The 14,759-nt window shown below is 44.5% G+C and overlaps 1 protein-coding gene across 1 annotated transcript in view; it reads left to right on the top strand.

Moving 5' to 3' along the window:
* Positions 1–12,083, top strand: part of TAFA4 (TAFA chemokine like family member 4) — a 126,770-nt gene extending 114,687 nt beyond the window's left edge. Inside the window, exons 5-6 of the mRNA XM_083426824.1 lie at positions 6,559–6,683; positions 11,536–12,083. Of these exons, the coding sequence (XP_083282950.1) occupies positions 6,559–6,683; positions 11,536–11,547 (137 nt within the window). The 3' untranslated portion in view covers positions 11,548–12,083. The remainder of the gene's footprint in view (positions 1–6,558; positions 6,684–11,535) is intronic.
* The last annotated feature ends 2,676 nt before the right edge of the window (positions 12,084–14,759 follow it).

Genomic DNA, 14,759 nt, shown 5'->3' with positions numbered 1-14,759 from the left:
GTGCTCCAAGCCACTGAGGCTACCTGGGCTTCTAGCGACATGGCACACCTGAGTGATACACCTGGTCCTTCAGAGAGAGTCCAACACTATCCAGGGCAGATGAACAATGCAATTCCTAGACCTGGGAACCAACCATCCATAGGGTCTCTGACTTGTCAGGTTTCACCCTGATCTAACCCATAGTTACAGTACCCCTGTACCCTGGGGTTGCAGCGCTCATCTCACTTTACTGGCCGAGGGAGCCGACGTTTGTCCGCAGACAGTTTTTCCGGGTCATGTGGCCAGCATGACTAAGCCGCTTCTGGCGAAACAAGAGCAGCACACGGAAACACTGTTTACCTTCCCGCTGGAGCAGTACCTATTTATCTACTTGCACTTTGATGTCCTTTCGAACTGCTAGGCACCAGTTTAGGTCATGCATGGTGTAACTTTCAAGGAAGTTGTGGATTCAAACAGGCCATAAATGCCTAATCTCGGCAAACTTTGGTTACAACCAAAGAGATTTGCACTGTTTTGATTGAAATAGGATGGGAAACTTTGTTTAAGTAGATTGTCAGGAACTAATAGCACTCACCAGGAACAAATACAAACAGTAATTAAAATTTGAAATCCAACCAGCCCAAAGCCTTGCTTGCCGTAAATAAGTGAAACGCCAGCCTTATCCATCGAGTCTTTCCTTAAGAACTATCTCATTTGTGAAATGGGTCTAATAATAGTCATCATGTTGCAAGGCTTAATTGATGTTGGTGCAGCACTTTGCCGTTCCCCAGTTCAGCTACGAAATGTAGATAGTGATGGAAGTAAAAGCAGCTCATTAAAAGAAAAAGGATAGCAAGGAACAAAGAGAACAGATGAAGAATTGGGGGTAGTTTGAAACTGCTGGCAGGCCCTATTGATCTGCTTCTCGGAAGGAATTCTTCACCCCCTCTAAAGATGCTGGGGTCTACGGCATCTCTTTCCCATTACAGGTCTCAGTCTACTCTCTGGCCACGCTCTCCTGTGGATTGAAAACAGGCCAGAATCTTGCAAGCTACAAAATAGGGGAAAGAAGGGCAGGCGAAAGCATTGTCCGAGCAGCAGAACAGGACACGCCACTGTCTCCGAGCTCCTTATAGGTGGACTTACCCCTTTTTGCTTCCTAGGGGCTCCTTGAGTCTCCAGAAATGGGCCTGACTCATGCTTCTCCTCCCCACCAGCTGACCCACTGATGTATCGATCTGCTGAGCTCTGGAAGCAGCGTTGCAAATGAAAAGGGAGAATAAAACATTTAACAGAAAGGGAAGGGATAGCAGCAGCTTTTAACTGCCTTTGCGCTGCAGTTGCAGGAGTCCAACAGACCCACACACTATTGTGTTTCATTAAAGGTCAACCTCTTCTGTGTTACTTAAACAAGCGGCAAACACTTGACTTTAAAGCGATCATCAAGGGATTTGGCTTTATCCCCCCCCCTTTCTCTTTTGTGGGAATAAACACTCTCGGGTTAGTACCTGGAACTTGGCTGGCAGCCGCTACGAGAAGATAAAGCATTAATAAGCCTTGTGTAACTGCCTTCTCCCAGTGTGTAAAATGTGGCTGTGAGTAAATCTTCCCAAGCCGAAGTATTCCGTGTGCCAAAGGACTTTGAAGGGTGGTACACTCTGCACTAACAATAGTTGCTTTTAAAGAAAACTTCTGTTGCATCTAGGGAACTAGAGAAACCCAGAGGATTTAATCCCAGAATACTGGTAAATCTTCGCCTTCAAGATGTAGTCTTTTGTCAAAACGAAAGCAGCCTTCTGATATCTTCATTCCTTAGAAAACCATAATTAGGAGAGCTTCTCTGAACACTGCTAGCCAGACAAGAGTCGTTCTAAACCCCACCGGGATTCCCTGACAAAAAAAAGTGACAACAGATGTTATCCTTAGTGTGTTTCTAGCTGTGAAAGAAAACATACACACACAATTTAGCCTGCAGTCCTATAGCTGGGAATATGCTACGCTGATCTCAAGAGGACTTACTTCTTTTTTTAAAAAAATTATTTGTTGACTGATACATTGATACATAAAAAGGAAAACACAAATACAAAACTACACACAAGAATAACAATAAATACAAAATTTTCTTAACAAACAATAAAACATAAATTGGTCTTAGCACTATAGACCCGACCTCCCATCTATTCCTTATTTCGATTTTATATTACTTATTGCTAATACACACTTTTATCATAATTTAACTTTTTCTTAATATATCTTAACTCTCATGTCTAACTTGCAACTATTACTGAAATTCCCCAAATGCTGTGAGGGCGATTTGGCTGCCACATCTGTCACCCCATTGATCGCCAGGGTTGATTCAGCTGATCTGGCTGGCTAGGCAGGTGTCCCCTTCCTCACTGCTCCATGTGCATCCCTCCTGAAGCTGCACGCTCGGTGGAAGAGGACAACCACCCCAGATAGAAGGAGTGTACTGTTGAGAGCCAGTGTGGTGTAGTGGTTAAGAGCGGTAGACTCGTAATCTGGTGAACTGGGTTCGCTTCCCTGCTCCTCCACATGCAGCTGCTGGGTGACCTTGGGCTAGTCACACTTCTCTGAAGTCTCTCAGCCCCACTCACCTCACAGAGTGTTTGTTGTGGGGGGACAAAGGGAAAAGAGAATGTTAGCTGCTTTGAGACTCCTTTGGGTAGTGATAAAGCGGGATATCAAATCCAAACTCCTCCTCCTCCTCCTCCTCTTCCTCTTCTTCTTCTTCGGTCAAGGGTATGCGATAGCTGTGCTCCCCAGCTAGAACCTCCAAACAGGACTTACTTCTGAGTAGGCATTGTTTAGGACTGCACTGCTAAACCAGTAGCTGTTTGCATAAGCCATGGTACCTAGGATGAGAGAACCTGCTCCTGGAAAATTAGATGTTTGTGGCATCTGGGAGATCAGCAAAAGAAGTCATTCAAGAGAAATTGTCTATTTATTGTTTATTTAAAATAGAGTGGATACCCTCACAAGGTATGTTCCAGATTTAGATTCCCAGTTTTGAAGCAAGCCCTAACAAAGTAGCTTGCAGTAACTTAACAGACACAAATATCATTCAAAACGATGGCAACATTTAAACGGTTTCAAAAGCTACAAAAACTAAGTAGCAGCCAACTAAGGAACTGGAATAAATATTTGCTGGTAGCATTATATTATGATCTGGTAGATTGTATGCATATTTTATTAAATGAAACTTCAGGTAACGAAATTACAATACATAATGTTAGACTCCCATCCAAAGACACCCCTGTTACCCACATTGAAAATGCATAGCAGAAATGAAATAATTGAATCAGTATCAAAAGCTACTGAATTTACCACTGCCAACCTGCTGTTACATAATTTATAGGGGGGGGGCACCCTGTGAGATAATAGTTTGTTTTGTCCTTTACATGTAAGAATTGTGGTTTGGTATGCTACTGTAGACTAAAGAATCTATGTATGTCTACCCAGAAATAAGTCCCACTAAACTCAGTGGGACGGACTTCCAGGTCAGTGGATTTTGGATTGTCACCTTAATCAGCTATACACAGTAAAATCATGTTAGATAACAGAATTAACATTTATTTCCATATTTTAGCTTGAAATTCAATTTAAATTTGTAAAGTAATTTCATATGAATTGATGAATTGCACCCACTGAATTGAATCTAATAAGGGATGTATAAATACGCTTTATGGGGTCTCCCTGCACAGGGAAAAAAATATGAAAATACTAATGATCACATTATAAAAATGAAAGAGAAGACTGATGAAGGGCAACTGTCTTTGCCAGCAATCATGTACAGAGGCTGCTTGAATCTCATTGAAGTTAAATGGATTTCGGCTGAAGCTCAACACAAGGAAACATACTTGAGTAAAAGTGCACAGGATTGCACTCTTAAGCAGCCTAATATTATGCAGGAATGCATCATGGGCATACAACAACATTACTTAAAAGAAAGAGACGTATCTTACTAAAATCTGTGTTCAGAATATTTTATTACTTACTTATCTTGTTCTTTGTAAACTGAATAAAATGTCCAGTGGCCAACAATGGTTCTCATAATAGCTTAGAAATAAAATTAGAGATGTGGTACCATATGAGCCATAATCTCCATTGCCAGGCCAGGTGGGTTAGTGCTCCCTGGGCTGGTCGATGGATGCGCTGAAACAGCTGCAGCACACCAAAACAGGGGATTTCAGGCTGGTTCTGGTGGCAACTGGAATACATCTCCCCACCACCACCACCTGCTGAGGAAAAGAAATAGAAAGGCTTTGTGTGAGGAAGGGGGAACACAGACAAACAGGCCTACACACTTTGTCTTGCCATGTCTTATGTTTCTGGCAGGCAAAAGAAACCAACAATGGTGTGCAGTAACAGCAGAAGCGTTAGTCTAGGGCAGGGGTGAGCAACCTTTTCCAGCCGTGGGCCGGTCCACTATCCCACAGACCATGTGGTGGGCCGGAGATGCATTTTAAATAAAAGGACACATTCTACTCATGTGAAAACACACTGATTCCTGGACCATCCATGGGCCGGATTGAGAAGGCGATTGGGCTGCATCCAGCCCCCAGGCCTTAGGTCGCCTACCCTGGGTCTAGTGGTTCTGGCAATGGAGACAGCCCTCAGGCACCACCATGCAGACCCAGGGATTGGGGAATCTGTGGCCCCTCAGATGTTGCTAAACTGCTAAACTGCCAGTGTGGTGTAGTGGTTAAGAGCGGTAGTCACGTAATCTGGAGAACCGGGTTCGCGTCTCCGCTCCTCCACATGCAGCTGCTGGGTGACCTTGGGCTAGTCACACTTCTTTGAAGTCTCTCAGCCCCACTCACCTCACAGAGTGTTTGTTGTGGGGGAGGAAGGGAAAGGAGATTGTTAGCCGCTTTGAGACTCCTGAAGGGGAGTGAAAGGCGGAATATCAAATCCAAACTCTTCTTCTCTTCTTCTTCTTCATCATCCCTGAACATTTGCCACATTGGCGAGGGATGATGGGAATTGAAGTCCAGCCACACCTGGAGGGCCAGAGATGCTCCATCCCTGACGCAAGAATGTGATTGGCTACACAGCACCAGTGTCACAGTCGCAAGGTGATATTTAATTGGCTGAGATAACAGTAGAAGGGGATCGGACTACTCCTCCCACACACATTAAAATAATGTGCGAGAAGGTCATGGCGCCACATGGGCTAGCCTTCTGCCATTGTTCCTGCCACGGTCCCTGCTCATGAACCCACCAGTCACACATTTGACAAGCACGAGAATGTACATGAAGAGACCTCCGCATAAGGAGGGATCCTGATTAGCCCATTCCAATGAGACTCGTTGCTAAGAAAGTAAAACCAGGTGCTGAATTTGGGGTTTTACAAGGTGTGGCAGAGCTGGCATGGTCCTTGGGTTCAGCTTACTCTGTGCTCAGTCAGGTGGTAGGACTAGGATTGCTGCCTGTTATCGTTATTATTAATTTCATTTATATAAGACAGCTACATATATAAAAACAGTTAAAGCAATATATGCAATTTTTAAAAGGTAAAGGGACCCCTAACAGTTAAGTCCAGTCGCGGAAGACTCTGGAGGTGCGGTTCTCATCTCGCTTTATTGGCCGAGGGAGCCAGCATACAGCTTCCGGGTCATGTGGCCATGTGAACCAGAGCAGCGCACGGAAACACTGTTTACCTTCCTATTTATCTACTTGCACTTTGATGTGCTTTTGAACTGCTAGGTTGGCAGGAGCAGGGACTGAGCAACGGGAACTCACCCCGTCACGGGGATTCGAACCGCCGACCTTCTGATCGGCATGTCCTAGGCTCTGTGGTTTAACCCACAGCGCCACCCGCGTCCCTATATGCAATTTTAGTAACCTACAAAAAGTATCAATTTCTGACATTTGTAATGTAATGTTAAAACCTTTTAACCCCCCCAAAATAGTTGCAACCTGTTAAGTCAAGGATTCATATTTCCTGTGGTTTGGGGTAAGATTTGTATTTTCCGTTACCTGCAGGTATGACTCCTATTTTCAGAAAAGCCTTTTACTCCTATTTACAAAAGCGATTGATAGTCTGACCTTCAACTGCTTTGTTGGTAAAGGTCCATATATTTCTAGCTTGTTACACCAGGCTTTTGCTTTGAAAACCATTCTTCTGCTTCTGAGTTTTCAGTCCTAAGCACTTCCACACTGGCAAGTATGTTTACGTTGACTTTAGCAAGACTTACTTCTTAGTAAACATGGTTAAGATCCATCTATGAAACTATTTTTGGAGGAGTGATCCTAGAATGACTTTTGCACGAGGTCTATATACTCAGCTTGAATTAAACATGATGATTTCATTCAGATACCATGTTCTCAGTCTGCCCAGTTGCTTTATGCTGTCAACTTTGGAGGATCAGCAACAGCTTGAAGCATCTCTCCTCCCCCTGCCTTCTCCCCTTGATATAATCCTTTCTAGTTTCATCAAACCACAGTTTCCCATGAGAATTGAACTTACTCTGTTGGCATTGCCTTTGCTTATAAATCAGCGTGATGGCACTTGCTCCATTTTGCTCTTTGACAAGCCATTTTCTTTTTGTCTTCCAGCTGCCATTGTCATCCAGAAGTGGTGGTGTCATATGAACCCTTGCCTGGATGGAGAAGACTGTAAAGTGCTTCCAGATTACTCAGGTTGGTCATGCAGCAGTGGAAACAAAGTCAAAACTACCAAGGCAAGTTCATGTACCCTTTTCATTCCCTATCAGTGAATACTAGGTCATTCGGTAACATGGGTAGATCTTACCAGTACAATGCCCCAACAATGCCCCCGGCCAAGGGGAGCAATCTGCTTTTCCCTATAGGAGTGAATGGCTTCAAGTACAGGAGTGCACTCAGGGACATCTTCCTGCTGAGAATGAAGTTTGGGTTTCCAGCGATGAGCCATCAATATGCTTGAAATACTCTCCTTGCCGCATCTGCTGTAGACAAACCTCTCGTGCCTAATGCAAACTTCTCTGCATAGCATTTTAATACGATGCAGTCAAACGTAGAATTTTATGCATATCAAAGTTATATCTTTAACAGTGTGGTCATCTTTTGGGTTCTGTTTTGGAGTCATGCTAGAGTAGCCTTCATCAACCTGCTGTTGTTAGCAGAGGCACTTGAATAATGCAGAGGGGAGTTGAGTGAGAAAAATAAACATTTACCGAACAAAACGGAATATATCTGCTGAGCAGAAAAAAACAACAGAGGGGTTTTGCTTTTCTGACAAGGCTTGTTGAGAGCAGGATTCAATTCAACTAAACTTCCCCAAGAAAACTCCCTCAAAGCTTGGCAGCCTATCAGAGTACATGCTACCTCACCAAAGAAGGAGGAGGAGTTTGGATTTGATATCCCGCTTTATCACTACCCTAAGGAGTCTCAAAGCGGCTAACATTCTCCTTTCCCTTCCTCCCCCACAACAAACACTCTGTGAGGTGAGTGGGGCTGAGAGACTTCAGAGAAGTGTGACTAGCCCAAGGTGCATGTGGAGGAGTGGGGAAGCGAACCCGGTTCACCAGATTACGAGTCCACTGCTCTTAACCACTACACCACACTGGTTCTCACCAAAGACCATGCCAATTTCTCTAGTTGCTTTGCAACACCTTAAATTAACAGAATTAACCCTTAAACCACACACTGAATGAGCTCTGCTGTTTCACTTCCAGCACATTGCACCCTCTAGCTGTTTTACACATACAATAGCCCTGGGAACAACCAACACAGCACAAATGATGATAGAAGCTACAGGAGCACAGAAGCAGCTGTATTCTTGATCATGAGAAGCATCCAGCAGCACACCTGGGCACAGAGAGAAAGGAATAAGGGAGGAACAGGTGACCAGAAACCACTGGAAGTCTATGTAGAGCCATTCCGGGGCAGGTATAGGACTCAGCAGAGCTTAGGTTGACAATGAGCAGGAACTGTTCTTCTTCACATGTGTGGAGTATGGAACACAGGCATGGCATAGGGAACTTTCCAGTTCAGATTTAGGCCTCTGCACACATTTGAGATCAACTACTGTGCTGAATTAGCACCCAGGAGTGCCCTAAACTGGCTTTGCCTCATTAAAGTAACAAGCTATTAACTCCCCTCTTCAAAGAAGAGATTCCCCAAGAGTGCAATCCACATCCCATCGAAGTCAGTGGCAACGCTTACTTTGATCTTAATGGGTTAGCATTGCACCCAAAGGTGCTGCAAGCATCTTTAATTTGATAAGAGGCCTTTTCCATTTTCTTGTTATCTTGTGGAGTATACTTTTGTGGAGTGAAAAAGCAAGGGCAAGGGATATCCAGATAAGGCTCAAAAGCCACCTTTTATAGTGTGGACTCATGTATCTAGGGTATACAGGCTCCAGCTTTGGGGAGGGGGGAGGAGGAGAAGAGAAATATAAAATTTTGATTTTACTTTTGACTCCCCAAAGTACAGCCACTGTATATGACACTCCTGTAAGTTAAAGAAGGAAACAATTCCCCAAGTCACCATGAAGCAATATAAGGTCTTTATTATCATCATCATTCTGGATTCATTAAAATGTTGCTGTCAATCTAAGCAAAAACGCCCAGCACTGTATACCATGTTTTAGTTCTGTGTAGGAATAAGATTTCCATAACAGTAAATTCATTTGGGTTATGGGCAGTCATAAATAGTTTCTCTCTCTCTCTAAAAATGATAAAGGACGGTACTGCAGACGCTGAATACTGGTGTCTAGTACATAGCTTAAATATATAATGGTATAAAGTTAGCCAGTTTATTGATACATTTATTACTTCACTAGGCCAGCTGCTGGTTCTAAATGAGCTGTCTGGTTGATCTCAGCCAGAACTTGTCAAAACTGCACTTCCAAAACAAGGTTGCAGCATTGGCAGTAGGGAGACAGTGACTCCAGGTGTTTCCTAAATAGGTTGAATAAGCATGCAAGGGGGAGGCAGCAGGGATGAGTGCTCCCACACAAAGGAGGGTGACTGTCTGAAGTGAAGAGCTGGCCTGTGCTTGTGGAGGCTCCCCATGTTGAGCAAAGTCTCAGGAAACTGACCTGGGGTACAGAACAACCAACGACAGGTTGTAGATAGTAGATAACAGGTTGTTTGTTGTTTGGTCGTTTAGTCGTGTCCGACTCTTCGTGACCCCATGGACCAGAGCACACCAGGCACTCCTGTCTTCCACTGCCTCCCGCAGTTTAGTCAAATTCATGCTGGTAGCTTCGAGAAAACTATCTAACCATCTCGTCCTCTGTCGTCCCCGTCTCCTTGTGCCCTCCATCTTTCCCAGCATCAGGGTCTTTTCCAGGGAGTCTTCTCTTCTCATGAGGTGGCCAAAGTATTGGAGCCTCAGTTTCACGATCTGTCCTTCCAGTGAGCACTCAGGGCTGATTTCCTTCAGAATAGTTAGGTTTGATCTTCTTGCAGTCCATGGGACTCTCAAGAGGCTCCTCCAGCACCATAATTCAAAAGCATCAATTCTTTGGCGATAACAGGTAGTAGATGAAAACCTGCATGGCATTTCATATCCCCAAGGAGGACCTTGGTGAGTGTCTGAGGGATCTACAACTGCAATGGAATGAATGTGGCAATGCACTAGCTGGGATTCAGCGGAAGGTGGAGTTTGAGATGGAGGTCATTCATTGGTGCCTGGGTACAGATCCAACAGCAACAGGATAGTGAATGGTCTTGGGTCACCAGTGGGTTGTTGGGCTCCTCCTCCAAAATGTCTTTACGACCCTTCTTGTGGTTGGAGCCTGGATGCTCTTTCTGTTCCTCCAGAGAAACGTTTGTGGTGAATTCCACTTTAAGTCTCTTATCTCCAGTGAAGTACATGGTGGCTCTGGTTGGTTTGTGGCATCTGACTGCAAATCACCGCAAATTTGGTGATAATGATTTCAGGACGTTGAATTATTATTTTTTAACCAGTTTGAAGATTCGGTGCAATAGTTAATAAACTGTGTTCACGGATGTGAAATGCAAAAATGGGGTCAGAATTGTTTTATTGGAAGTAGCAAGGGGACATGCTACGGAGGATGCCTTGACCTCATTGTGGTTCCCCTTTAATACATACATACAGCACAACAGAGCAATGGCCTATCCCCTCCAACAGCATACGAATCCAATATGGCTAACCTGACTCAACAACCTAGCCTGCCTTTCTCACACAAATAAGCCGCATCACAATCAACTAAACACAACCAACCAAGCTTGGGAATCCCTAACCACGCAATATCGATAAAAATAAATAAATACACAAATATGCGGACCCAGCCCTCCGACGCTAAGAATAGGCAATAAAACGAAAGAACAATATCCCCCATCTCTCTCTCCCCTCACCTTTTCCCCAACTGCAAGATGTCTATGACAAAAACGACTCTCACCAAACATAAACGAACTGTGAAAAAGACTATGAACTGAAAGTGGAGGCAATCGGTATTAGAATTCCTGCTCCATGATTGCAGTCATGGGATTTTTGTCTATCACATGACGGTGTATGTTTTGACTCCACAGAGTGGGAAGTGACGGAGACAGGATGTTTGGGTTACTGTGTTCCGTGAAGTGGGACTATTGTGCTTTGTTCTTTTTCTCTTTGCTGTCTGATGCTAGAGAGAGAGGGAGCCATGTTGCAGTGCTCTGTGTGTGTTTATATGTAAATAAAGTAGATTAGCCAAAAAGCTGAGTTGCTGAGGTCTGTCACGCAAAGTGCGCAAACTCTGTGGATCTCTAAGTGTGCCGGTGTTGGTTGGCATCGGTCGCTGTGATGTTTGGGCTGAAGAAAGCTTATCAAGCTCCTGAACGATCGACCAGGAGGGAGAGAACATGCCAGTTGGGCATGTGTCTCTGCCAGAGTCCTACTCGAGTGTAGGCTGAACTCCTGACAATAGCTGTGCCTTTCCCTGTTTATCTGTTTGCTTTGTTACACACAATTTTTTAAAAAAAAACCAATAAAAAAGAATTGTTTTATTGGAACAAATATCAGTGCAATCTGGGCAATTGCTGCAATGCATAGAAAAAACAACTTGTTGGCATCCATCTGTCTTGGGAGACAATGGAAGAGTGTGCCTCTGGGGATGAAGCCAAATCATTGGAGAGTTACAGTGCCTCCTGTGGCTGTAGAGAGACATGTTTTGTTGCAGCTGGGGCAGATGAAGGCATCCAGTTGTGCTGATGTGGGTGTACCATGGTGCTTCTTCTTTCTGTGCTCCTCCCAGCACTCATTTCTCCTGTGGTCACTGCTGTGGATATATGACCTGACTGATTGTCTCCAGGTGCTGTGGTCATCTGTGGTCACACATAGAAAAGCTGTCACCAATTGGCTGTTAATACTGACTTTCTTCCCCAAAGCAGCTCCCTCCTTTCTCTATTCCTGTTTCTGTATGCATGTAGAATGCTTACATTGCTCAGAAATGTGCATAATCTAGCAAGCACAGGTCAGCAGTTGAAACCCTGAACGTGTGGGAATTTATGAAATCTCTGGAGAATCCATCTCCTCCTGCCAGTATTTGCCACTATCAAACTATTTATACACAATTGTCACTTTCCTCTTTTTCTTTGTTTGCAGGTAACACGGTAGCAAAATGTAAACATGTGCCAAAGTTGGACCGATGGGATTTACAGGTGCATTGCCCAGAGACGTTCATTTTGTGAAAAAAAGTATCAAGTCTGGACTGCCAACTTTTCAGAACAGCTGGCACAAACTTGAGCAGTGCTCCTTTTTAACAAGGAGACCGCACTTCTCAGTCTATGACTTTCTTACAAAGAATGGAATACATTTTAAAGACAGAAGCTCCGAGTCTAACCCTTTCATGCTCAAGATGAACATCTGCAACCAGAACTCCTTCCAAAGTGCAACAGAGATCTCCAGGACTTTTATTCATGACTTTGTAAATCCTGAAACCTTGATTCAAATTACTTGGCAGGAATGGTGAGGTTAAAAACCAAGGGTAATTCAGATGAAGGAGCCTCACCATGAAAATGATAGGGAAGACAATCGAATTGCTCTTAGAACACCCGCTTCAATATATTTTTACCTGCGATTTACTAAGTATCAAACAAAGTAGGGAAGTCTGTCATGATGTTTAATAAATAAGTACCCCTTGCCAATCTTCATATTCTGTTATAGTGTGTGCAATTATGTTTCCCCCTCCATTTGTTCAGTGTTAAGGACAGTAATGAAAACACTCATTCGAAAAGTAGATAGATTTTAGCACGCCAGAGAATTCTGTCCAGCAGAATAGAAACCGTTGCTGCTTTGCTGCCAGAAATTGAAAGAAAATGGAGCCATTAAATTGGTATTTTCACCCAAGTCAATGAACATTTGGGTCACGGCTTCACATTCTCCTACGTACAAATGTGAAGTGTGTCTTAAGCAAGTCTGGTACCATTTTGCTCTAAGACAGCTCCACCAATGGATGGTAGGGCTAGCTAGCTTGCTAGGTCATCTCTGCAGTGAACCTTGTTGGCATTGTGCAATGGCGCAGGACTGAGGGATGAAGCCCCCTGCCTGCCTGGAGTACAAAGGTCAAAGACACTGGAACTGCACACCCCGCAGGCACAATTAGATTCTTTCCCGCAGCAAAATGTATAAGGCAAAGGAGAAAATGAAGCACACTATACTATTGCTGTATGAGTTTCCTTCTAATCTCTTAACTGTCACTTGTCATGCACTTGTATAGATGGCTCTGGAGCATCAAGAAAGTCTTTAGGGTGAGGCCTTAGCATCTTAAGTTCTGTGCTGCACTAGAATACTTGTGCATTGGTGCTTTGCTGCATTTGGGTAGGGCGGTTCTTCCTAGTGGCTTTGACCTGGCTGCTGCGACATTGCAGAATCTCTGTGCTGGTTCCGAGGGCTGTGGCGAGGTCTGAGGCGAGGTCTGAGTCCAGTCCAAGGTCGAGGGTGCGGTATGGAAGCGTCCATCAAAGCTGAAGCTGGGTCCAAGGCAGGGAGTCGGGTGAGGTCAGGAACTCTGGCAGAAGAGCAGGACAGGGTGCTGGCAGGAACAGGCTACCAACAATGTTGCTCCCGCAACCTGGGACTGGGGCTGGCTGGCTTTTATCTGCCCCGAGGCATAGGGCAGCCCCGGTCCATAGGTGACTCGCCTCTCCTGGCCTGGAGGCGAGCATTCCTCCTGCGGGAACTTAGTTCCCTCCGCCTCTCTGCCCTGAGCCTCTGCAGCTCAGGAGAGGCTGGAGGGTTACCGGACCCAGAGGCAGCCTCATCTTCCCCTGACGGGGCTGAGAGTGGAGCACCTGCAGGCAATGGGTCCTCCATCACCTCAGGGGCCAGAGCAGACTCAGCTGGTGCCTGCACCTGAGGGTCCAGCACAGGTGAGAACCCTTCAGGCTCAAGCCCCAGCCCCGGCTCAGCTGGTTCTGGAGGCGGGGACTCCTGTGCAGGCTGTGATTCCTCAGGTTCAGCCTCCGAGTCCGAATCCCAGGCCATCACATCCTCACATCTGCTCATGGCACAAGTGCAGTAAAATGGAGAATGCAGGACCAATTGCATAGCACACTAGACTTGGGATCGAATTGTCAAGACCGTACCAAGGAAGATTAGTGGAAGACATCTGGATTTTTGTTGCTCTGACTGCATCCTAATAGGGAGCGTATTAAACGCTCATGAGCAAAGTTCTAGATAGAAAGGGGATCTTCACTTTCGGTTAGCTGCTATTTATAATGATTATAATAATTAAACGTCCAGTTCCTTGACAGACCACATTTTCTAGCTCATACAATTTATGACATGTAATTGTTTCCTATTATTTTAGTTGTATCTCATTCTGGTTTCCATCTCTCTCCTCCCCGCTGCCCCCGCTAAGTGCTACACATTTTTGTTTTGTCATCAGCCTGCATAAGTGGGAATGTAAAAGGAGGTGAATTTATAGCCCGTCTGTTCCTGGTTACATCATTTGACTTTAAGATACGTTGGAATGTATTCAGATGCAGCGATGCACACATATCCCTCTGCAGATGAACTGTCACTGACCCAGCCATTGCTATGCTTTATGTAAATTCCACTGTGTTAACATAAGGCCGATTTTTAGAGATCCAGAAATGCCAAAAAAATGGAGATGGTGTTGCACTAATTTATTTAATTGTGCACAGGATGTCTTCGCTACAATGTGAAGTTGTCTAGAAGAATAGTCATTGTTGACTCTTATTCCGTAAGGAACATCTTGAAATATTCATACAATGTTCATTCGGTCAAAGATATTCGTAGAACTTTTCTCTCTCCTTTAAAAACCAAAATAAAGTCCTGCTTTTTTTTGTTTCACATCCTTAGTTGGGGTTACTGGTGATTATTGCATTTGTTTATTAAATACTTTCTCTCCACCACCACCCTCCCCGTGTCAAATGCCTTGAAAGATCATTCCAACCTGGAGCCAAAGTTTTCTAGAGACAAAGATGGCCTTTGGGGAATGGCTATAGCTCAGTGCTGTTGCCCAGGCATCAGCAAGGTCCCAATCCAATCCTCATATTCTGGAAGAGACCTCTGCTTGAAACCCTGGATAGCTGCTCCCAGCCAGTGTAGGCAATACTGAACTAGATGGTCCAACAGTCTGACTCATATATATATAAGGCAGCATTTTGTGTTCCTTTGCTTCCCAGCCTGCATCACCTTGTTAGACTGGTTGGAGCATTCTTTTACTTTCAACCCACTCTAATTGTCGAAGCAAATGACCACTGAGAAAACTATATACAGTGGTACCTCGGGTTAAGTAACTTAATTCATTCTGGAGGTCCATACTTAGCCTGAAAGTGTTCTTAACCTGAAGCACCACTTTA

Source organism: Podarcis tiliguerta (genome assembly GCF_965153285.1).
Source record: "Podarcis tiliguerta genome assembly, chromosome: 2".
NCBI lineage: Eukaryota > Metazoa > Chordata > Lepidosauria > Squamata > Lacertidae > Podarcis > Podarcis tiliguerta.
The sequence above is the reverse complement of the archived record's forward strand: the minus strand, read 5'-3'. Positions and strand labels throughout refer to the sequence as shown.